The 23,183-nt window shown below is 34.4% G+C and overlaps 1 protein-coding gene across 3 annotated transcripts in view; it reads right to left on the minus strand.

The window, feature by feature from the left end:
• LOC126703666 (serine/threonine-protein kinase ATM) overlaps positions 1-23,183 on the minus strand; it is a 58,457-nt gene that overhangs the window by 14,841 nt on the left and 20,433 nt on the right. For all 3 annotated transcript variants that reach the window (XM_050402710.1, XM_050402709.1, XM_050402711.1), the window contains exons 25-51: positions 22,589-22,716; positions 20,519-20,675; positions 19,624-19,670; positions 19,464-19,527; positions 19,222-19,296; positions 17,166-17,285; positions 16,729-16,914; positions 14,352-14,473; positions 14,196-14,265; positions 13,958-14,085; positions 13,071-13,212; positions 12,840-12,980; positions 12,640-12,738; positions 12,487-12,533; positions 12,017-12,209; positions 11,705-11,926; positions 9,829-9,900; positions 9,330-9,399; positions 8,239-8,356; positions 7,999-8,122; positions 7,251-7,385; positions 3,623-3,733; positions 3,367-3,414; positions 3,148-3,252; positions 2,810-2,896; positions 1,315-1,632; positions 1,065-1,180 (exon numbers count right to left, since the gene is read on the minus strand). In XM_050402710.1, the coding sequence (XP_050258667.1) occupies positions 1,065-1,180; positions 1,315-1,632; positions 2,810-2,896; positions 3,148-3,252; positions 3,367-3,414; positions 3,623-3,733; positions 7,251-7,385; positions 7,999-8,122; positions 8,239-8,356; positions 9,330-9,399; positions 9,829-9,900; positions 11,705-11,926; positions 12,017-12,209; positions 12,487-12,533; positions 12,640-12,738; positions 12,840-12,980; positions 13,071-13,212; positions 13,958-14,085; positions 14,196-14,265; positions 14,352-14,473; positions 16,729-16,914; positions 17,166-17,285; positions 19,222-19,296; positions 19,464-19,527; positions 19,624-19,670; positions 20,519-20,675; positions 22,589-22,716 (3,245 nt within the window). The remainder of the gene's footprint in view (positions 1-1,064; positions 1,181-1,314; positions 1,633-2,809; positions 2,897-3,147; positions 3,253-3,366; positions 3,415-3,622; positions 3,734-7,250; positions 7,386-7,998; positions 8,123-8,238; positions 8,357-9,329; positions 9,400-9,828; positions 9,901-11,704; positions 11,927-12,016; positions 12,210-12,486; positions 12,534-12,639; positions 12,739-12,839; positions 12,981-13,070; positions 13,213-13,957; positions 14,086-14,195; positions 14,266-14,351; positions 14,474-16,728; positions 16,915-17,165; positions 17,286-19,221; positions 19,297-19,463; positions 19,528-19,623; positions 19,671-20,518; positions 20,676-22,588; positions 22,717-23,183) is intronic.

The raw sequence follows: 23,183 nt of genomic DNA on the forward strand, positions 1-23,183 counted from the left end.
TATCAAGAGTATTCATTTCAAATAAAGAAATTTATTATTGAAATGTTTACAATACACCAATGTCATAAATACCATATTGGTGGTTCTTTCAAGTTGGCCACTAGAACGAAATGTTCTGGTATTGGTGTGTACCACTATACCGTTTCAAGATTATTGCTAATATGTGTGTGTATTTGTAAAAATACAAAACCAAACTAAATATACCTTAATTTCTTTTCTTCTTCTTTTTATCTTGTTGAATAAGATTATTTTATTTATCAAAACCTTAATTTAATTTATAAATATTATTTTGTTTGTACTTTTTGGGAATTAATCTCTTAAAAAGGTGATTTGGAGAGTTAAAAAGAAAAAAAAAACCATAAGCCATGTTTGAGTTGGACTAGTAGTTCTACTTTGGCTCAAGACCTTGCTAGAGAACAATATAACAAGTCCATTGCATGACTCATTTTCCAAGGTCCAAACTCCAAAGAAAGTAAAATTAAAATGAAAATAAGTCATAGTGAAACGTTATGGTCCACTTCCCACAATTTTAGAGTCTAGATCCTTCAAGATTCCAAAGGTAAATTCAATATACAATGAAGGCATAACTGATCCCAACCATTCATTAACCCCCCACATTCACTTTCAGATTACTTCACATGCCACACTCCACCACCATTGCCGGCATTCGCTTCATCTACAGACTGCTCCTAAAGTTTCAAAACTCAAATCAATAGAAAAATTGAGAATAAGATCTCCTGAATATGGCAGCCTTGTCGGAGACTAATAAAACATTGAGACAAACAGGTTGACAGTGGCGCAGAACAAGATGTCGCGCAGTGGCTCAGACATGAAATTGCTGGTGACATTGTTGTGGCTTTGAAACTCATTCATGTCAAACAAATATTTTGGCTGAAACAGCTATAAGAAACCTAAGGGCCAGTATTTTAGGCAAGATAGAACACGGGGTTACTTGTACTAGTTGGGTGGCCAGTACGAAAAATTCTCCGAATTCCAGCCAGTAAGGTATAAAATTTAGAACTTTACAATAGACTCCTATTAAACAAAAGGCCAAAACAAATTACCTGTGCAAATTTTCATTGAAATGGTCACTTCTTATGTGCTGACTAGAAGATGGAGAATTTGCTCCCACATTAAGTAAAGAGAAATCCCAGTTTCCTGCACGCCATGCAGCCTCATACTACAAACAAAAATGAGGAAAATGGAAATTTTAGCATCAATTTATCCAAATAACTTACTACAACTAGAAAGATGGGTGACATATATTGTTAATCATAACTTTATAACAAGACAAAATAAACAAAGAAGGCAAACCTGCAATTCAGCAAATTCCAGATCATGCTGAAACTGACCCTTCCCAGAAGTCAATCCTTGGCAATATAGGTCCAGCACATGCATACAGCCAATTTGCTGCAAAGATCTAATCAGTCCTTTATAAGGTTTCCTGTGTGTCATCTCATCCTCCAGTTTGGATACCGATAGATGATTTGTTGGTTGAGTTTCTTCCAATGACAAATATCTGGAACTACCATCCATTTGTAGTGAGGCATCTGATCGTACTTGCAAGTCATAATATTCAAGGGCCTTGCTCCAGTTCCCCTCGTGCTCAAAGGTAATGATTTGAGAGATCAACTTTTGAAGCCATTACCACCAAAAGGCCACAAAAGTACAGAAGTGTGAGAATATAATTATATTGCGAATGTAAATACAAGCTACAAACCAACACAGATATTGAGTCAAACTATTGTAGCAGAAAAAAAGTTACAAGCTCAGACTTTCATTAACCAGTTTATATTTGGATGATGTTTTGGTCCCTGTCAGCTAAGCATCATCCAGAAGAACTGATGAAAGTTATATGAGTTTGCCATTACAATTGCTACTGAAGTTTGGCCATTTAGTAGTGTAAATTAAATCAAGTCATCAAATTGAGCATTAGATCCACAAAAGCTCAGTTAGATTGAATGACTTCAATCGCACAATGTTTGACCAAATCTACCAATTAAGTGATATATATACACTTTGGCAGTTCAACTCGCTAATTGACAAACCAACTAAATGGAGGATCCAATCAGTGGAGAGGTGTCAAACCCATAAAACAAAGACAATTTTAAATTATCATAAAGTTTTGGCTGGGTGAGCATTAAACGCCACCACATGAAGAGTGGTAGAGTCTGTTACCCAAAAGTAGTTTGAGAATCCAACGAATAGAAACAGCAGGTCGGAATTAACTAGATAAATCAGACTAAAAAACAAGGATGCAATCAATACATCAAAGGGGTGGCCCATAGGTCACTAAAAAGAAATATGGAGTCACATCCGTGTAGACTATTCAGTGTACAGCACCCAGACAGAAGTTCAAATTCCAAACAGCATGGTAATATACACGTAGATTACCCTTGTTAATATACATACATGCATACACATATACAAAAATAAATAAAAAAGAATCTAACCAGGCATAGTAAACAATACATCTAAGCAGGGGCCAAAAAAATTACTGATTTGCACCATTTGCCATTTATTTCCATATCAGGGACAGCAAAGGGTTGTACTATTAGAACTTTTCTCCCATTTTCCCCTTATCTCTTTTTTGTTCTGTTTGTCCTCCACACCCCCCCCCCCCCTTCTTCTCCTTTTGGGTTGTTTAGGGAGGGTTTTGTTTTTTGGGGGCGGGGACAGAGAGGTACACAAAAAATCCTCCTAAGCACAGCACAAAAGGTAGCACTACACAAATAATAAGCACTAGGGCACAAAAGATGCTGATAATGGGTCGTAAGGACATTTAGAAAGGTAAATAATATAGACTAACCTTGTGTGACTGGATGATCCCATACAAGCTGTCAGGTTCATTGATTTGAGTGACTGCTGAGACTAGTATTTCAACATGAAGTGGTAACTGGTGATCAAGAAGACCCATAAAAACAAAAAAGACTGGAATTATGAGAATCTTCAAGAATGCAGAGGAGCAATAGAAATAAGAAAAGTTCAAATGTACTTGAAGATTACATGGATCCTTGGTGGCTGTCTATTTTTCTACAACAAATTGGACCATAAACATGATCCTGAATAGCAAAAAAAAAAAAAAAAAAAAAAAAAAACCTCTATATCTAAAATGGGTATGACACACAGTATCTCCATGAGACTTACCATTTCATTATGGGAGAAATCTGGGCTCCCCAGTATGAGGCTGTTGAAATGCTCTTCACACCAATACTCAACATACATCATAGAAGTAAAATATGAACCGCAGATCTATAAAGTAAACAATCCATGTCACAGAAACCGTCAAATAAATGCTAAAGAAGTAAATGGATTGGGGCAGCAAAATTGAAAACAAAAGAATAAGAAGCAAACTTCGATACTCACAACTGCTGATTTAGCTACACGAAGATAATCAATGCAAAGCCAATAAACCTGGGAATAAATGTAACATGTTAGAAAAAAGTAAAATGGAGCAAAAAACTGTCACATATCATGATCTCCGTAAAAGACTAAATCGCAATTAAATCCAAATTTTCTTTTTTGATAAATAACTAAATCCAATTTTCATGATGTTATAAGCCAAATATTACAACATAATATGAACACAAATTTATAAGTTTTGTGTGTATGTAGATAATACCTTGTCCCATAAAGATGTTGCCATTTCTACTGCACTTGATGTAGTAACTAAATCTCTGGCCTTTACTGTGGTGGAACGGGATTTTGAGCTATAACTTGAAGGCTTTGCAGACTGCAGAACAAAGCAGTATATTATTTTTTGGGAGGGGGCAGTGGGGTCATCAAAAAGAACTCCAAATAAACCATGCACTGGCTAAACTAGTGTAATTAACACTCAAATGGGAAGATTATCACGACTGACCCAAATGATACAAGCTGAATTCATGAGATTAAAAAAATTTGTTAAGGATTTGTGAACACATTAGTATTTTTTTTATTTGAAGTAAAGAGTTTTTGTAGGTAACAGCATCAATATATGTGTTAGAGTTACTTATTATTATTTTTATATTAACATGTCAATAATGTATTCTTATAATCATTCCATAAACCCTATTATAGATATGTGATGAGGTGAAGGACTGCTTGGAGTAGCTAAACCTTCTCTCTCTCTCTCTCTCTCTCTCTCTCTCTCTCTCTCTCTCTCTCATATTTGACAACTGAACTTTGTATCTCATATTTCTCCCTTCTCCTTGTTTGGATGTTTTAAAAATTATATATGGGGAGGGGAATAGATACCCCTCCCTTTTGTTTGGATGTTTTAAAAAGTAAAATGGGAAGGAGAAGAAATGATAATACATCATATAAATTGACAATTACACCATGCTCTTTTTTAATTTAAAGAAACATATATAAATTGACATCATAAAGGTCCATAGAAAAATTTTAATACAAGTAGAATCTCTCCCCTTCCAAATTCCCCTGACTCTAAAGAATTAAAAATGAGGGGTTCGGGTGTATCTTACCCCTCTGAATCCACTCCCCATAAAAAAAAATCCAAACAAGGTCAATCAAAGACTCCCCATCCCCTTCTCTCTACTCCCTACTCCTCACCCTCCATCCAAACACACTATTAGGTGATAATCTCTCAAATTCATTAGCTTGTAACTCCTTTCTGCCATTGCCTTTCAAGCTAGGCATGTTTGGTCTATATTCTCCACCTTGAGGTGAGTGTTAAGAGTTGATTCTTGCTATTTATTTATATTAGCATGTTAATAAAGGTTATTAGAATTATGGTTAAATGATTAAATTCACTATTTCTTAACAGCCTAAACTTTTGAGAGAATTGGTAATTTAACCTGGTACCAGAGCAAGAGATCCTAAGTTCGATCCTTATCTTCACTCTTCACTCTATCTCCCATTTAAAACATTATGAAAATCCCACATGTTGAGCCCTACTTATTGAGGGGAAGTTTAGGCCCACAAGTGAGAGGGTATCAGAATTATGGTTAAATGATTAAATTCATCATTTCCTAACATCTTAAGCTTTTGAGAGAATCAGTAATTTAACAAGGGTATTCTTGTAATCATGTCATAAACATTAATATAAATATGTGCTAAGGTGAAGGGTTGATTGGAGTAGCCTAAATCTTTTCTCAAATCTCTCCCTATCTCCATTCTTTTTTCTTTTTCTCTTTTTTACCTATAACATCTCACATTCCACAACTCAACCATATGAGTTGAATATAATTGGAGAAACCTAAGGAGTCTCATATACCAACATTTAAAGCAATCTATAAAGCATAGACATGCCAAAATAAGAAAAATGTCAGTGTCCAACATGAGTCCGACATAGCCACAACTACATGTTGAAGGGAATGGCTCTAATTCCCAAAACCTATGAGAAGCAAAAATAGAGAACGCAAAGAACAATCACACAAGAAAAAGATTTACATGGTCCACCACTAGGGCTACATCCATGAGTTGCAGCGATTTTCATTATGTCAAGAAAGAATAATACAGAGGCAGCTTACAAAACATCAAACCCTAATTCTGAAGCGACAATATATATAAGCCAAAGAACAAGCCTCCACTTCATGAACTAAGTCCAATAAAAAACACTTTTAAAATCATAAAGTTTCCAAGTCAAGTCTGGTCAAAACCGAATTGAACACAAACCAGGCTTAACATAGCCTAACACATGCATCTCCCACGAGCATCTCTTTTTTTGAAGCAAAAATAATTCTTTTTTTAATGTGGACACTTTTGTAACACAAATAGGAAATGCTTACAACACAAATTGGATGTTGTTAAAGACGAGAATAAAAGCTGAAGCAAGAAAGAGAGAAGAACACAAGAGATTACTTGGTACATCCATGAAATAAAGCCCTAGTGGCTACATCTTTACCATATGCTAAAGTCATCAATTACAGTAAAAACCTTTAATAGGGTATATATAGAGACTACAAGCTAGGGATAGCAAAACATGGGCTTACAACATAATTGGACCTCTTGGGCCATTACATCAATATAAATCCAATACTTTAACAAATGAAACTATGCAAAAAAAAAGGGGGAAGAAGAAGGCCAGATTTGGCGACAGGTTTGCTAACCTAGCACCACCTCCATCATCTATTGAGGGTTTTAGCACAAGCTTCTCTCTCTCTCTCCCTCTCTCTCTCAACCGACCAACCTTAGATCAACCATCAGATTGGTGACCAACAATCCATCAAAGCCTAACCAACCTCTTTGGGGACCAGTGACCCACAGTTAATTTTTGGACTTTCCCACTCTTATTCACACTCCTCCATTCTCTTTTCTCAGACTAAGCTGTTTTCTTTTTTGGTTTTCAAAGGTGGAAGACTAGTTGCCAGGTAGTGACTTGTGAGAGGAGAGATTTTATTTGGTTTGGACTTTTGAATTAAAATTGTTTTGGAACTATTGTGGTAATAATTTTTTTTTTTTTTTTAAAAAAAAAAAAAATTATGATAGAGATTTGGTTTGGTTATGATTGTGTAATTACTTAATTTTTTTTAATTTGAACTCTTGTTTTGTACTTTAAACAGCATTTTATGGGTATCATTATACTTCTTTGGTATTTATTACTACTTTTAAATTAATTTTAGATAGTTTTACAAACATTTTGCCTAAAAATAAATATTAATTAATTAATTTCCGTGTTCTAGTTTTTTAGTGTTCAAAACATCAGTCTATCAAGCACAAATATGCAGATTAAACTCTTGAAGGCAAATACATTGTGAATGCGTTTATATCCGTGTGTGTGCGTGTGTGTAAGACAAAGAAAATAGGACTGGCTCACCCCTTCTAACACCCCACTTGGCTGAACGAGCACTAAGTAATGACCCATAGAAACTTTGACAGCTTATGATTGACGGAATTAATTTGTTTGTCTTATGACAATTAATTTATACAAAACCAAATAAGCAAAGCCTCATCCCGTCAAAAGCAATGTAAAGACCAAAATCAGGAAACTTTGTCCCAACTTTATCTATACTTATTTTCCTCAAAACTCTTTCTCAACAATCATAGCATCAACAAAATAAAAAACCTCTTCTTATCTTTTTCCTTCATATATTTCTGATAACCCAAAGCAAATTTAATAAATAAAGCTATATATATTTAGCACAAACAAATGCATCACAAAGTCATGAATTAAGTGGGAATTGATGGATGTAGTCTTAGAGGACAATATTTTATTTATTTACTGAATTTAAAATTTAACAATCTGAGAAAATCCAAGAACTCAAGGAGCATCAAATACAAACAACTCAAGGATAGTTTAACAAATTCACCTTAGAACTTTCCCTCTTTGATGGCAGAGAAGATCTTTCCATGACATGACATAATCGGAGTTCATTAAGGGCATTCAAGAAAACTTGAATTGATTTGATCAACTTATTAGACTCTGTGAATATATGTTCCTGCAACTGCAAGTGAAACCAAGTTAAAAAGCAACTTTGTGAGAGCAACAATGCAAAAGATATAGCAGAATGGCACATCAGACTATAATTACGTTAAGCTTAATTGTAATGATGCTGATGCACATTTGTCAGTGAACAACTCAACCACAAAGCCAATACCCAGCTACTTGCAAACAGTTACAAGGGCCAGTACAACCTAGTGCAGTGTACCTTTGTTTCTCATGCATAAAGTATTTGCATATTGTCCTAAAATGGTTCCACATCCAATATACAAGGATTATGTTAAATTCTTAATCTTTTATCTCTGTTTGGATATCACTTGTCCTTGTCAAAATCCTCCTTTCAGAGCTGCTTCAGAAAGCAGTTGGAATTATAGAGCATGGTTGACCTTACACTCACCTCATGATATCTTCCCATTTTATTTGAGAGCAAGAAAAGGCATAGCCCACAAACAAGAAACAAGTGACAATTCTTTCCACAGACACTCCCTGAGTTATTGCCTCCCAAAGAGTGATCGGTTTTAAACAGAAAATGTCTAAATATTCCACTGATTTTAAAAGTAAAATAAATTTCAAAAACTTATAACTAGAAACCAACCAAAAGAGCTTAAGAATACAACCTGCAAGGAGATAGTTTTGTGAAGACCAGCTTCCAAATCGTTCCTACCAGCCAGATTGACAATAACACTTGGTAATAGAAGCTCAGCAACCTCAGCTTTCAACAACACAATTTCTTGACATAATCTGCATACAAAAATTGAACCTAATTAACCAAAATATGAGGCAACCATAATGAATACCAGTAAAAAGAATTTGGTTTAGGACTCTCAGGATATCTCTAGGAAGTATAAATACAATACCTTAGAATCACATCATTGCAATATCCAATTAGTGCATACACAAGTGGACAAATCCACATCTCAAAGGTTTTACCCTGTGTCACCCATGCAGTAGATTTCTCCAACGAAATTGCTCCAGCTGATAATATAAATACAATCATATTAGTGAATATTCAATGCACTAATCATCAAAAAAAGAAGGGGAGATCTAAACTCCAGAGGATAAACTAAAATGTACCAAGGAAATAAAATCAGAATGTGAATTATACCAAACTGAAGGCATAAATTAGCCTAGTTCCAGTTTTTTTTTTAATTCAGATGATAGTTGTGAAATACTGAGGCACTTACAGTTCCAATAAAAAACGATGGTAGAATTATGATAATTAAAGAAGGGCCTGCAAAGCTGGGCTACATGATTAATAAATACAAGATAGTTATCATCCTTACTCAAACACTTGTTGGATGACATTATATCCATTCCAAATTGATAATCCTGAACATCACTTGTCAACTATTATATTTAGATCTCTTCAAATCCTTTTTACTTCATTGTCACCAGAGACATGGTTATGCAACAATTTGTCGTGTAATTTTAAAGGCTACTCCTACATATGGACTCCACATATACATAGTACATATGAATATGTGTGTTTTGATAGGAAAATACAGGTAATGCAAGTTTAAAACCAACGATTCAAGGCCAAAATAAAGGATCAAAGAACAATCATTTTCTGTAGTCTCAATAAAGAGACCATAAGAGGAATTAAAATAGAGTAGAAAGGAGATGGACAAAAAAGAGGAGTGAAGACAGAGAAGAAAACTTCTAATAAGTTTCTAAGGGGCGGAGGGTGTAACAGAGGTTCACTGGAAAATATAAAGCACATGGTTAACAGGCTATTGAAAAGAAACAACCAAAAAGCAACTGAAAAAAGAATCATTCATCCACCTATCCTAAGAGAAAGAAAAACGTTGACTATAATGAGTAAGAGCTGACAACACCATGTAATTACACATTAAAAAAATTACCAAAAACACTTCCATAAGGAAAAAGCATCACATGCAAAAAATCACATCAGAAATACAAATAAGCTTCAAAATATAGCACCGTGTACCTTTGAACTTCCTTTCCAGATCCAAAAGGAACTTTTCCACTAGATCGATGTTTATTCCTTTTGAGTGAACCTGCAAGACGACCAAATATACATGAATTTTCAATTTTCACAAAATGTTGAAAGTAAAAGTTAATTTGCGCACTAGGTTCCAACATGGTTGATTCATCATCTTTTGGTTTTCCTTTGTAATCAAAATAATATTTCACAAAAATCTCATACAAATTTGATTCCAAACCCCACCACATTGCATCTAATTCCTAACCACTGAAAGTCCCTAAAAATAACTTTGACTCATCGTTAACGTGGAAAATTCAATATGAATCAGCGATAAAAGTAGTGATGCTGAGGAAGCTATTACTGATACCCTAACAATAAGATTTGAAGCCTTTAAGCCAAAACAAGAACCTTTTTACCATATTGCCAAAATGATTTTATAGCATTTTATGGCTTGAAAAAAATAATATTAAAAAATAGAAATTTAAAATAGAAGAATACTTGCCTCAATAAGAGACCTCTCATAAGAATCAAATGACATTAAAGCTCTTTGACCACTTTCAGTTGAAAGAATTCCCTGGTTTAGGCGAAGAAACAATCATAAACACATAAATACACTGTTAGTAACAAAATAAACACTAGAAGACAATTCAACAGGAACAAAGTCAATCTTGCAAAATAAACACCTTTATATGAAGCACTGTTAGTAACAAAATAAGATTATGAACAAAAGGCATACATGCAAAGTTAATTCTCAAACAAAACATTTTGAACACAGGTCCTAAAACTAGATTTCCCACATATACATTCAACTGTCATGAGCTTCAAAGTCTAGAAACGGAAAAAAAATAACATGACAGCTACCACAAACCTTAAGAAGTATGCAGCAGGAGATCACTTTGTCAAAATCTTAGATCGTCATACAATAGCATGTAGGTAAGTATTTCAACTAAGGGAACCCAACTTTTTTTCCTAAATAATTATGTGGACAATTTAGGGAGAGTGGAATCAATGCACTTTTGAAAGGAGGAACACTCTGTTGGATGTGCGGCGTTTTTTCTTTTGTTCTTTGTATGATTAGATGGATATGATGAGTGGTCATTCTTTCTCTTCTCTTATAGAATTTTTAAATCTTTGTACTTTCTGTTGTTTCCTGTCCCTAGTATACTACCTGTGTACATGAAGGCTTGCTTGTTGTTTTTCAGTTCTTTTCAATGAAGTTTTATTACTTATCAAAAAAATTTACTATTTTCTAGTCTTTCTCATAACTATTCCAAATTTTTGAACAATAATGATATAATTGAAAATCATATCATGCCTCAATGCAGTCCTAAAGGCATATCCTTACCAGAAATTTCTTCATCTTTTTTAGAATAACTTATGTCCTCTGCCTTATTCCCATCTTGATAAGCTCTCCAATACTTTCCATGAATCTCCAAGTCCTTGCATTTCATTTCCCCCAATCTACATCCCTCAATTATTACTCTCATCAACATTGTAACACTCTAATCTAAACTTTTCCAATGAGTTTTTCTGTTGACAATTTTCATCTATAATTAATCAATTGATCAACTACAAACAATCCATTAGCTTTTACAATGTTCCTTATGTTAAGAAAGTGGATGATGAACTAAAACTCCATTGGTCTGTACATTTTACAATGATTTACAATTACAGTTCTCTTTGTAGTCGTTTTGTCTTGTAGCCCTTCAACAACTCTAGTCTTAATGGCTAACATTTTGACTATGCATTTAAGAGTAGTAACCATATTTTAAACCTTTCCATTTCCATCATCACTTTTCTTAAACCAAGTAATATCTGCAAAAGATAAAGAACAGACACCAAGAGACATAAAAATATATTAATCATAAGGTGCAGGCTAACTTGCCAGACATCCCACCTTCACCTGGGATTGGTTGTCCCGTTAAGGATCAAGTTACACCCTGTAGAACATTTAGTTATTTTTACATCCAAAAATGACTTCCTGTGCAAAACAAATACCGTGAAACCCTCCAGTCAAACTTATATCCTCTCTTGCTCCATGTACCAAGACAACAGAGGAAAAAGGACTGTATCATCTTAAAAATTTTGAAACTAAATTTCATTGAGATTTAAACAAACAAACATGATTTTGTTAATCGAATAGCTAATGAAGATATTATTTTATACCTTACCACAAGCCTTCAAAATAATAAGTCAAAAACTCCCCCCCCCCAAAAAAAAAAATGATTATCTATTGTTTTAATGAATTTTGTATTATACAACCAAATCACAGACCAGGTATCAAGCAAGTTGAGAGAGAGAAAAGGGGGGGGGGGGGGGGGGGGGGGGGGGGAAGCAAACATAGTGCACAAAACTATGTAGTTATGTCTATCACTCACCCGAAGAGCTTGTGATGTCATATCAATTATTTTAACAGAATCATCCATCAGGTACTTTTTCAGAAGTTTCAAAATAGCCATTAAAAGTTCATCAGAAATGCTAGTAAACATGTGAAAGTTGATTCCTGTAGCAGTGTCATGATTAATTGATTGGCAAACATGAATGTGACTAGAATCTCCAGGCAAATGGAAAACAACACAATGTGGGTCCCCAATACCAACCTGCAGTCAATCAACAGAGATCATGTCACAAGCCCAATTACATGAACCTGTAATAAAAAAATATGAAGTGAAACTATCTAATAATGATACCCTAGAAATGAAATCCGAAGCCAATGCTCTAACACTATCAGCATCATCTGAACCACACATACGGACAAGAGTCCAGACTGCATGCACTATCTCATGGTCACCATTCCAATATCTATCTGTCACAAGATCTTCTGAATTCTTTCCACTCAGACAAGTTTCACCCATGAGTAACTTCTTGTGCAGTGCTTGGAGACTGCAAGAATATACCAAGTTTATAAAGGATCTCACAAGCCATGTAAGATCACAAGTTTTCAATTAACAGAACTAGAACATTGCAAATTGAATAATTTAATAATAGGCAATCAAACCAACTTTCTAGTACATCAAAAGTTGATACTCTTCACCAAAAAAGAAAGTTAATACTATGCAATTCTATTCCTTATTTTGAACATTTAAAGCAATATCATTTTATAACTTCAGATTTGATGTACTTCATGAGTACAGACAATAATGGTAAATAGGAAAATCACCTCCACAAAAGTAACCTCGGTGGAAGATAGGAAGATCTCTTCACAAACTGAAAATGGGACCAATAGAAGGGGAAAAAAAGTGAAACAAGGTGTGAACAATATCTAATTACTTGAACACCAATGTAAACCTTTTAAAAGCTGAACACATTCTACCTTCAATAAGTGGTCTCTTGGAGAGTAGGCACGGCATAATTCCTGATGGAACTTTCGTATTTTATCAAAGATATCTATTTCAGGGAATGGTTCCAATTCCTGCCATAAAGATATCTTTGTCAATTTTCAGACAATATTTCAACTAAATTGAATTCAAGACTTAATTACAAATGAAATAAATCTGCTTCTAAAAACCTTACTCTGATGTAATCATAAAAGGCTGGATCAGAATCTACAGTTAGCTGGAGTAACAAAGATAAAACTTGAGACGATCTAGTTCCAGAATCCTCCCCATTAGCTTCTGATGGAATGCAACAAGCCACCAATTTTGACACCAAAAACTGCAACACACAATCAAAGGAGAGCAGTAACTTTTGACTGAGAAAAAGGGCAAACTACTAAAGATCTTATGATCAATATATGACATATACCTGAAGTTGTTCACCCAGCACACTGATCATTTCCTCAGATGGGTTACTTTTAAAAGTCCTCAGCAATGCGGAAATGATACCACAGCATTGGTCTTGTAAAGCGTGAGAACTAATGAATTGCCCAATTAAGTTGAAAAGATAACTGCATAAATTCAACATTAGAAAATCTAAATGAGAAGTCATATTAACTGCAATGTGACATAACTGAACAAAATTAGCACTGTATAACATGAAAATTAATTAATAGCCCAATTTTCAAACAACAACACTGTAAAAATTCACAGCATTAAGTGAAAATATAATATCCACCAATCATAAAGAAAAAAATAGTGAAGCACTCCCCGACCTAGAAAATCTGAAATATTTTTAAGCCAACCAGAAAGCAACCATCACAAATTACATTAAGAACATCCAGCAAGTGATCATCCTCTTGACCTTTTCTAATTAATCATAGAAGCTAAATCCAAAGAAGGAAGTTAATTCTTTCTCCCACAAGGTGAAGTCTAATACCCTCGCTAATAATTGAAACTTGGAGAACAAGTTCAAAAAAAAAGAGGGGGGGGGGGGGGGGAGACAAAGTAATTATAAAACATAGAAGAAAGAAGAGAGAAGAAAAGACAACAAAAGCGGCTGCAAGCTGACTTCAAATCTACTTGAACAGAGCTAGTAAAATAAAATCTTTTGAAGCCTAAATCCAAACCTCTAGGCCCCACAACATCTGAGAAGACTTTTTGAAAGGGGATTTTAAACATATGAGGCCTTAAACAACAGCTCCGCTTCCTGTGCACCTCAACCACATCTTAACAGACCAAAATAGATACTAATGGGCAAATTCTAAGTACTTCACATTAACAACTAAAACATAAAGCTTTTCAATGTAAACTCACTTGGAAGTACTTGAAACAGCAGCTCTGTGCCCGAGAATATTTATAAGAACTTCAATTCCGGCCAACCGATGACATTTATGCCTATGATGAACAGCTGCTGCTATTTTATAATGCATTTCTACTATAAACTGCACAATGCAGGGAAACTCTAAGAAATAAGAAAGAGACCTGGAATTTGCATGAAAATTTTCAGAAACACAGAAACGGAAAAGCATATTAGATGAAAATGCAACATCACCATGAAAACTCTATCTGGGCGAAAAATGTTAATCTTATCGACAACACCAGCAGTTATAGGATTGTCCTCCCTGCATGAGTCCAGTAAGAACAAATATGAATATAAGGCTCCACAAAGGAACACAGAGAAATCAAAGAGTGTAGAAAGGCAATGCACATTTCCAAAAAACCATCAACAACTGTTTGAACTGCATGCACAATGGTATCCTTGGAAAATAAAGGGACCGGAGGATCTGATGCACAAGAGGCTAGAGACAGAATGTGGCTGACAATAGATACCTACAAATATCAAAGAAGCCAGACAACAAATTATAACTAAAGAATCTTTAAAAAATTCACTCAGTCCTGACTAACAAGAAATATAAATTAGTTTTTTATCAACTATAATATAGATCAGAACAAATCAGCATTTGCATAACGAACCTCTCATGGAGAGATGCACATGGAAATTAGTGATGATGTACCATTGGGCTGGATGGAGAAGAATTTTCCATTGTCAATGCCCTAAACTAGCTCATAAACCCTACTAAGTTTAAGAAGTCCTTTTAATCCAATAAGAGTCCATGGAAGTCAGCTGATATATAGTAGATTATTGTTTTGACCATTTATGCCTTTTCAGGATTTTTAATTAAGGTTTTAATGTAGGGCCAGATTTACTCAATGGTGGGGCCAGAGTTTTTTTTCTTAGGGTTTTCTTTAGCATTACAAAAAAAAAATGTAATTCTAATAAATAACCTTCAACAAAAATAACCAAGCCTTAGTCCAAACACTTTGGGCTCAAACATGGATCCTCAACAAACTAGTAAGGGTTGGCCACATGTATTCTTTTCCACCATTCCATTCAATCCAAAGTCTTACTCTCTGTTACTTCCTTAATTGACACATTCTTTTTTTACTACTTCTATACATGTTATTTTTGTTCTTCCTCGACCTTTTTTCATTCCATTAACTTGAATCAATTCACTTCTTCTAGCTGGTGCATTAATTGCTATTCTCTAGATATGACCAAACCATCTCAAAAGTTTAAACTAGAAGTTACCTTGATCTTTAAAAGAATTTCCTCATTTTGACAGGAAATGGTAAAATTCAGCTTGTTCCAAAAGTTTAAACTAATAGGAAATAGTAAATTTAATCATTTAACTTTTATTCTAATACTATCCCTCACGTGTAGGCCTAAACTCCCTTAATATGTGGGGTCTAGCACGTAGAATTTTTAATTTTTTAAATTAGAGGTAAAGTGGAGACAAGCTTTCAACTCAAGATCACTTGCTCCAATACCATGATAAACTACCACTTGTCCCTAAAGATTAAGCTGATGGGAAGGGTGAATTTAATTGTTTAACCATTATTCACTCACATTTAAGAATATGCACATTTAACAATATGGCAAATTATTGAGAACTGACAGATTAGAGCTACATTTGATTTCCCAATATCTTGCTATCATTCTGTTTCTTTCTCATTCATCTTCTACTTGCTCTTTAATTTACTCTTTTTATTTCTCTACTTTAACTGTTTGATCTAAAAATTAGATCAAATCAGATCTGCAAAGTGCAAACACCCCTAGAAGCCTATTAAACCCTAAATCTTACTCCAGATACTTTTCACTATCAAATCCTAATTGGCCCTACCACTTTCTACATCAACCCTAACCCCTATTCCCCAAAATAGAGTTAGAAGGTGCAGGACTCAGCTGCTGCCTTGTTTCAATTAACATAACACCAAAATCAACAAAATACTAATACATAGCAATCACCACACATTTGATAACCAATTATTTCTTTAAAAAGTATATTAAATTAGCATAAGCCTTCCTTTCTAGGATTTAACATAATTTCTCAATCCTTCTAGCATATCAATAAATCAGATAATAGTCGATTGGAGTTGCATATGCAAGAGAAGGGGCAAGAACCCGGATCATTTCCTATTCCACTGCTCTTTTTAAAGGGAGTTGTGCAAGTTTGTCCTTGGGATGTTCAGAGTTTGGGGGGTGATGGCCAAGACTGTGCTTTTGTTGATTGAAGGTTGAAGAAGGAAGCCAAACTCTTTCTGACACAGAGCTTGGGATTTAGTACAACCATGTTTGATGTGGACTTTGTGGAGGGAAAGTAATCAAAGGATTTTTAGGGCGCAGCAATTGTCAACTACAAGAATTAAGTTGATGTTGGTAAGCTCATTGTTTTCGTGGCTTTTAGTTGATACGGGGTGACCAACTGGTTTAGTAGATTTCATATCCTCTTTACATTTTTCAGAGATCTTTTATTTTTAGGAGGAAGACACCCAGCATACTCATCAAACCAAAGATATGATGTATCGGTGACATACATTTTTCAATAAAATTTACTCATTACTTATCCAAAAAAAGAAAAAGATTACACAGTTCAAAGAGCATGAGACTATGTGATGTCTTTTAAATTAGACTAATATTTTTATGCATGCCATAGATCTTAAACTTCCTGAATCATTTATATATATATATATATATATATATATAGAGAGAGAGAGAGAGAGAGAGATGAAAAGCAGGAGCAAACCATTTGTTTCTTTATGAGTTTGTCTCGTTCACTCTCAGATATCTCAGCAAGATGCAAAATTGAACTCTGAAGCACAACTGCTCCCTTTTCCCACCCAGATTTCTTACTGCAATGCAATGCCATACAAATGGCAAAGATTGGCACAAAGTGATTTTTGACCAGAACTGCCAACGGGTGACAAGCAACCTGGTATCAAACAACCATCAGATTCAATGACAAATTTACAAGGAAATATATTTTTAAGAAGACAGATAAAAGAACCAGACACCAGCACAATCAACAAGCAATATACAGAACACAACAGTTATAACTTATATATTTAACAATGACATTCTAGAAACTCAAGTATTCAACAAAGAAACTTGATATCAAGCTGAAATTAGAGGTTCCCATCCCCTTGTTACAAAAATGAGATAGATATTAGAATATGCTCATACCTTAGCAACCCAGCTTAGGTTGGAGATATCCCCATGTAGGACCAGAGCTGGAAGAAGCCAATGGCAACAATACTGTACGAAATAACTAGGTTCGGCATCTAAAACAAAAAGTTGACGTATCTACATTGAACAGGTGCAATGTGGTCAGATGGAACACTTATGGACGCCATAACACAAACCAAGAAAAAACCATTAAAAGAATATAAACTTTGTTAGGATTATGGTTAAGTGATTTCATTCGCCATTTTTTAATAACTTAAATTTTTGGGACAATTGGTAATTTAACATGGTATTAGAGCAAGAGACCCTAAGTTCAATACCTGTCTCCACTCAACCTCATATTTAAAATGTTAAAATCCCACGTATTGGACCTCACTTATTAAGGAGGAGTTTGGGCTCACACATGAGGGGGAGTGTTAGAATTATGGTTAAGTAATTAAATTCATCATTTCTTAATAGTTTAAGCTTTTGAAAAAATCAGTAATTTAACAAACTTTAAATAGTCAACAATAGATTGATAATGTGGAAATTTCAATATAGGTTGGAGTTGAGCTACCAGCATTGCATACACATAAAGGCACTACACAAGCAACAAGCAATTGAATATTCAAAGCATCAACTTTGTTTACAACATTAATATAACAAAATAACACATTGGTGGTCAAATAAAAAGGGACTATAGGTTAACACCATTTAGACTTATAAAGTTCACAAATGCATTTCATCCAAAAAAAAAAAAAAAAAAAAAAAGTTCATAAATGCATTTTCTTATCAGTTTCATGAATCATTTTTAACTAAAACAAATGAAAAATATTGGATTTTTGAAATAGTTCATACCAAAAGGCACCAACTCCAATTAAACCACCAGAATAAGTCAAACAGGTTACAACACACTATATCAAAAAGCTACCAAAGCATTCAAATAGTGAATTCTCTGAAATTCCCACAACTCCAAATATTTTCCAAGATTTGATTTGGTGTGTGTGTTGAAATTAATTCTTTTTTTTATTTATTGCTAAGCGGTGGCAGGGTCAGAATGTGACATGTTAAAATGCAATACAATGAACAGGAGATGGACATGCCACATCAAAGGATAAAGCACAAGACATAGTTGCAATAAAACAGGCATAAAAATCAATGTAGTTTAGGATAAACTCAAATCAAGAAAATAACCATTGCTTAATCTATTTCTCAAACAGAAGATCAAACACATTGGTTAGCTTAAAAATAGAAGCATCCAGTACGGCAGTATATGACTTAAAGAATTAACCTGTAAAGAACTTGGTTCCTGGCAATATAGTACAAAAATGCATACTTAAAACCTTTTTTCCTTTTCTTTTTTTGGTAAAAATACATACTTAAAACATAATATTCAAGTTTCCCGTCAAGCATATATATCAATATCTTTGAATTTTCAAAAGATCCATGCCTTATGGAACAGAAACAATTTGATTACGGGGTAGAAATTATGCAACCCTGAATCATTTCCAGTTCAACAAAAGGAAAGCTTTTTGAAACACTTGAAACTGAGGTCACCCTACTTTGTATTGGAGAATGTCATGTAAAAATAATGCAAGGAGGAATATCACAACTTTATTTCCAGTTTATAAAGTGGGAAACAACTTAATGTTTCTTTCTAAGGGAGCAGATGCCATCCTTGTCTGATTCCTAAATCAATACATTAAACCGTAGACACATATCGGCCCCTAGTAATTTTGTGAGCATAGTGTTTATGTCAACTCCTTTTCCAACATGTTAGGTTGTAAGTAAGAAAAACATCAATTCTAGATGTTCTTCCCTTTGTCTGGTCTAAGAAGACAAAAGGGGAAAGTCGTAAAAGGACAATCTTACAAAAAAAATCAAAAAGCTAGTACAAACTTATAATTTAATTTTTTTGATGTAAGACTTTAAATTTCGTCTCCCTATCTCTACAAACTCTGTCCTCAAGTTAACTGACATGCAACCTATGCCAAATATGATAGCAGTTTCCCTACCTATGTTGGAGAAAACTATATTATCAATGAGGGTTGTTCACACACACTAAGACAAACATTACCTCCACAAGTGCAACTAAGCTTACACCACAAGCAACCCAGCAAAAGAGAATTGATCCCATTAGTTCCTCCAAATACTGCCAAAGAACACAGGAAATTCAAGAATATCAGAGAAGTACTTCAACTTTCAGGAAATTTAAGTCCATTAAGATGAATGTTCTCACAGATCCTTTAAAAAGTAAATAGTTCAATTAGTTTCATGAAATTTTAGACACTACCAAAAGAAGAAAATTATATTCATTACCTTCAGCATAGATGTGTACTTAAGCTGTCTGGATAGATTATGAAGTACTGCGTTGACCAATTCCCTGAAAAAAAATAAAAAATAAAAAGGCTGCAAATAATAAGAAACTAACCATTACTAATTGATAATGCAAACCATAGAAATAGGATGGATTTTATACCTCTGACAAGGATCAATAGCAGCAACTGCACACATCATAAATACAGCCTGGATGAACCATCAAGAATCGCGAATAAACATAATGAGTTGATATATACGCATGAATTTGAAATTCCAGTAACAGGATTGTAGCAAGTTTTAACATCCTAGGCATTTTTTATACGCCACACCATGGAAAAGAAACAGATCAGTAAGAAAAAGACTACTTATATGCAAAGTATGTATATATGAACATGCATTAAGAAATAATCCAATCTTCTACCAGCAAATTGAGTACCCTCCAATAGCTGTGATGAAACTTATTATCTAACTCTTGTTAAGGGGAACAAATCAATCAACTCTTGATGTTGTCTTCTTTGCCTCAACATCAAGATGAGAGATGCCAATAAACAAAGATTTCGTGTATAAAGGCAAAAAGGCATTGAAGATTCAGGTTGTAAGATGCTTTTTGGAGATTGACCACTTTACCAATGGTGAATTGTTTAACAATAACAAATTGGCCTTGTTCAGAATTCAATTCATGCTCATCCATCATGAGAAATTACCTGGTATCCATCCACTTTGATTGCACTAAATCTTAGGTGGAGATCTGGTAACCTTCATTATTGATGAAGCTAGGCATTACAAGAATGGACATCTTCACCACCATTTCATATTCTTTTTTTTTTATTGGTAAATTCAGATATGTAATGAATAAATATGCATATGCATATTAATTTTTCATTTTGCATAATTGGGAAAAAAAAAATTTGGGGGGGGGGGGGGGGGGGGGGAAGGGTTGGTTCATATTCTAATTACTGCGTCTTTGATTTTTCTTTGTATTTACCTCATTGTCCTTTGCCTCACATAAAAAAATGCTCTGAATAAATAAATGAATGAAAAGGCACTATGTATACCTCCAGCTCTACTTTCTCACTATAAAAAGCAATGTGCATTAGAGTAATAATAACAGTTTCCAGCGTGGGTTGAGGCTGAGGACCAGCAGCTAGGACCTCCCTCGCTGTAACAAGTTTTTCTTTTGAGGAAACCACCAATGTAACACCAAAGTTCGAACTAGAAGAGAATATTAATAGACATTAGTATTGAGAATCACTTTTTCAAAATCTAAATATCAATCTCTGTTAACCAAAATAACATTCACATTCATAGAAGAATCTAGTGACGGTAATATATACGGCTGCAACCACATGACAATAAAATATTGACCATAACAAGAATAGGGCTTTAACAGTGCAAAATTCTATTTGATTCTGTTACTTCTCTTATGGTTCAGCACTTCGAGTCTCTAGTGATGCAGGTGGCAAAAGGTTGGTCTTGTTATATTTTTGTGGTATTTTCTTTTAGTATTCAAGGGTCTTTTGGAGCTTTAAGGTTTTCCAGAACGGCTTGTAGTTTCAGACCATTGGGTCGTTTTACTTTGGGTTTAGTTATTTTATTGGGCTTTTTTTTTTCTTTGTGGTTTTTAATGGTTAAAAAAAGATAAATTTACAGCTATAATGGTGTAGAGGTTTGTTTGATGCAATCCTTCCCTAAGCAATGTCAAGGACCAAAGGTGTAACGCCTGGAAAAACTAGGTGCAATGTCACCTATCAAAAAAATATATATGCAATGTCTAGATTTATCTTCTTCTTTTTTATTCCTTTCTCTTTAATTTCCATTAACCTGAAGTCTTGCAACTAGATCATAATTCCACACCCTGAGAACCCTAAAAAGAATAGGATAAAAACCCTTGTATAATCCACAAACCTATATCTGCATTACTGAGTTATTGCTAACAACCAACCAGATCTGCTTTTCTTCCTTTTTCACACCTTTTTCAACTGTTGAGCTCCAAAATATACCCAGCTTGTTACTCCCTAATTGAATCACAATCAACCTATTTTTCCAGCATTGCCAACCACAAATCCCTAACCCCAACAACCCTAATTCCCTCAAATACATGCTGCAAAACTAAATCCTCCATCCTTAATTCCTATTTGCGGCCCCATGAAACCCTTCATAATTTAATATTTCCAAGTGCATTTTAAGTCATAGGTCAACTATGTCTTTCTTCTACATAAATTCTAAATTTTTTTAACTAGTAAATTACACACATACCCAATGGATCTTGAACCCATAGGTTTTCCACTTAATATTAAAACTGGTATTTCTGCAAAATGACCATCAACTTATTCAAAGAGAAATTCTTAGGAAAATGGTGAAAGTAATAGTTGAATATGACTATCCAATATTATTATTTAACAATTAAAATCAATAGCTTTCAACAGTGACCTGGTTTACTGATGGCCTTTCTAATATTTAAAAATCCTGAAAATCCTTAATAACAGTAATGGTTTCAACCAAACGGAGAAGAATAAGTGAAGTTAGTAGTTATGATTCAATCTAGCAAACAGAAATATAAAAGAGGTACAAAATTTAGGCAGCAACTCAATAAATGAGTACATGCATTAAGGCATTGCAACAAAGCAAATAAATGGGCACCAAAGAGAAATCACAGCTAATGATGATCAGACTGATTAGAGAAGGTAACAATATCCATAATGTACTTTTGGTGATAATCATGATGTGCATTTATGCTCAAACTAAGAGACTAACACAGAGTTGTTATCAGGAATGAGATCAGGTGAAAATCTGATTTGATTTGCGTTTATGGATTATGGTAATCTAAAGACATCAGCATCACAGATTCACAGACATTCTTGCAGAAGACAATTTCAGTACACCAAAATGTCAGAATAATGCTGACATTCTCCTTGCAACATGTATTGCTTCTCCCTAAAGACAAAAATATCCACTTGCCAAAGAATTCAATAACAATATCTACCACTAGGATGGCCTCAAAAAAATTAGGAATAACCACGACAGGGCACATTAAAGCAAATTGCACACCCCCCCCCCCCCCAAAAAAAACAAAAAAAAAAACAAAAAGGTCAACATCATATAGTAAATTTTGTGGTGGAACACACCAAATATCCTGGAATAGCTCTTCATGACCATCCCACGTTTGGAAAAGCACACCAATTCGTCTAGCAAGGAAAAATCTAACTCGATAATCAGGATCTCGAAGCAACATAAGCAACCCTTCAATCATTGCCTGTAAACAGATACACCACAGCAAACATATAACAAAGAATTGAAAGAAATTCCAAAAAACAATGCATGCAATTAGAGAGAGAGTCATAATGGCCTCAGATATCCTGAACACCAAAATTACAACCTTAGGGCTAACAAACTAAATTCCCAATCATTAAAGTCCATATGAAATCTCATATCCCAGCTCCTCCTTCCCCCCCCATGTCATCGTACCAACAAAGAATCCATTGACACCTCTCTAGCTAATGAACAGTAAATGCCTCCCTCAAAGGCTGATCTCCACACCAATTGTCGTGCCAGAAACAGACCCAACTAACAATACCTACTTCAAAGTAAAAGTGTTGTAAGAACCTATCCCACCCTTCTCACACTGGTAAATACCTCAGGCTATGTCCTTGCAACTTAAGACAGATTCATAAATATTAATCCTACTCATGAGAGCAGACAGAAACATTAATGACTAACCAA

The sequence above is a fragment of the Quercus robur genome, chromosome 10 (assembly GCF_932294415.1).
Source record: "Quercus robur chromosome 10, dhQueRobu3.1, whole genome shotgun sequence".
In the NCBI taxonomy this organism is placed as follows: Eukaryota; Viridiplantae; Streptophyta; class Magnoliopsida; order Fagales; family Fagaceae; genus Quercus; species Quercus robur.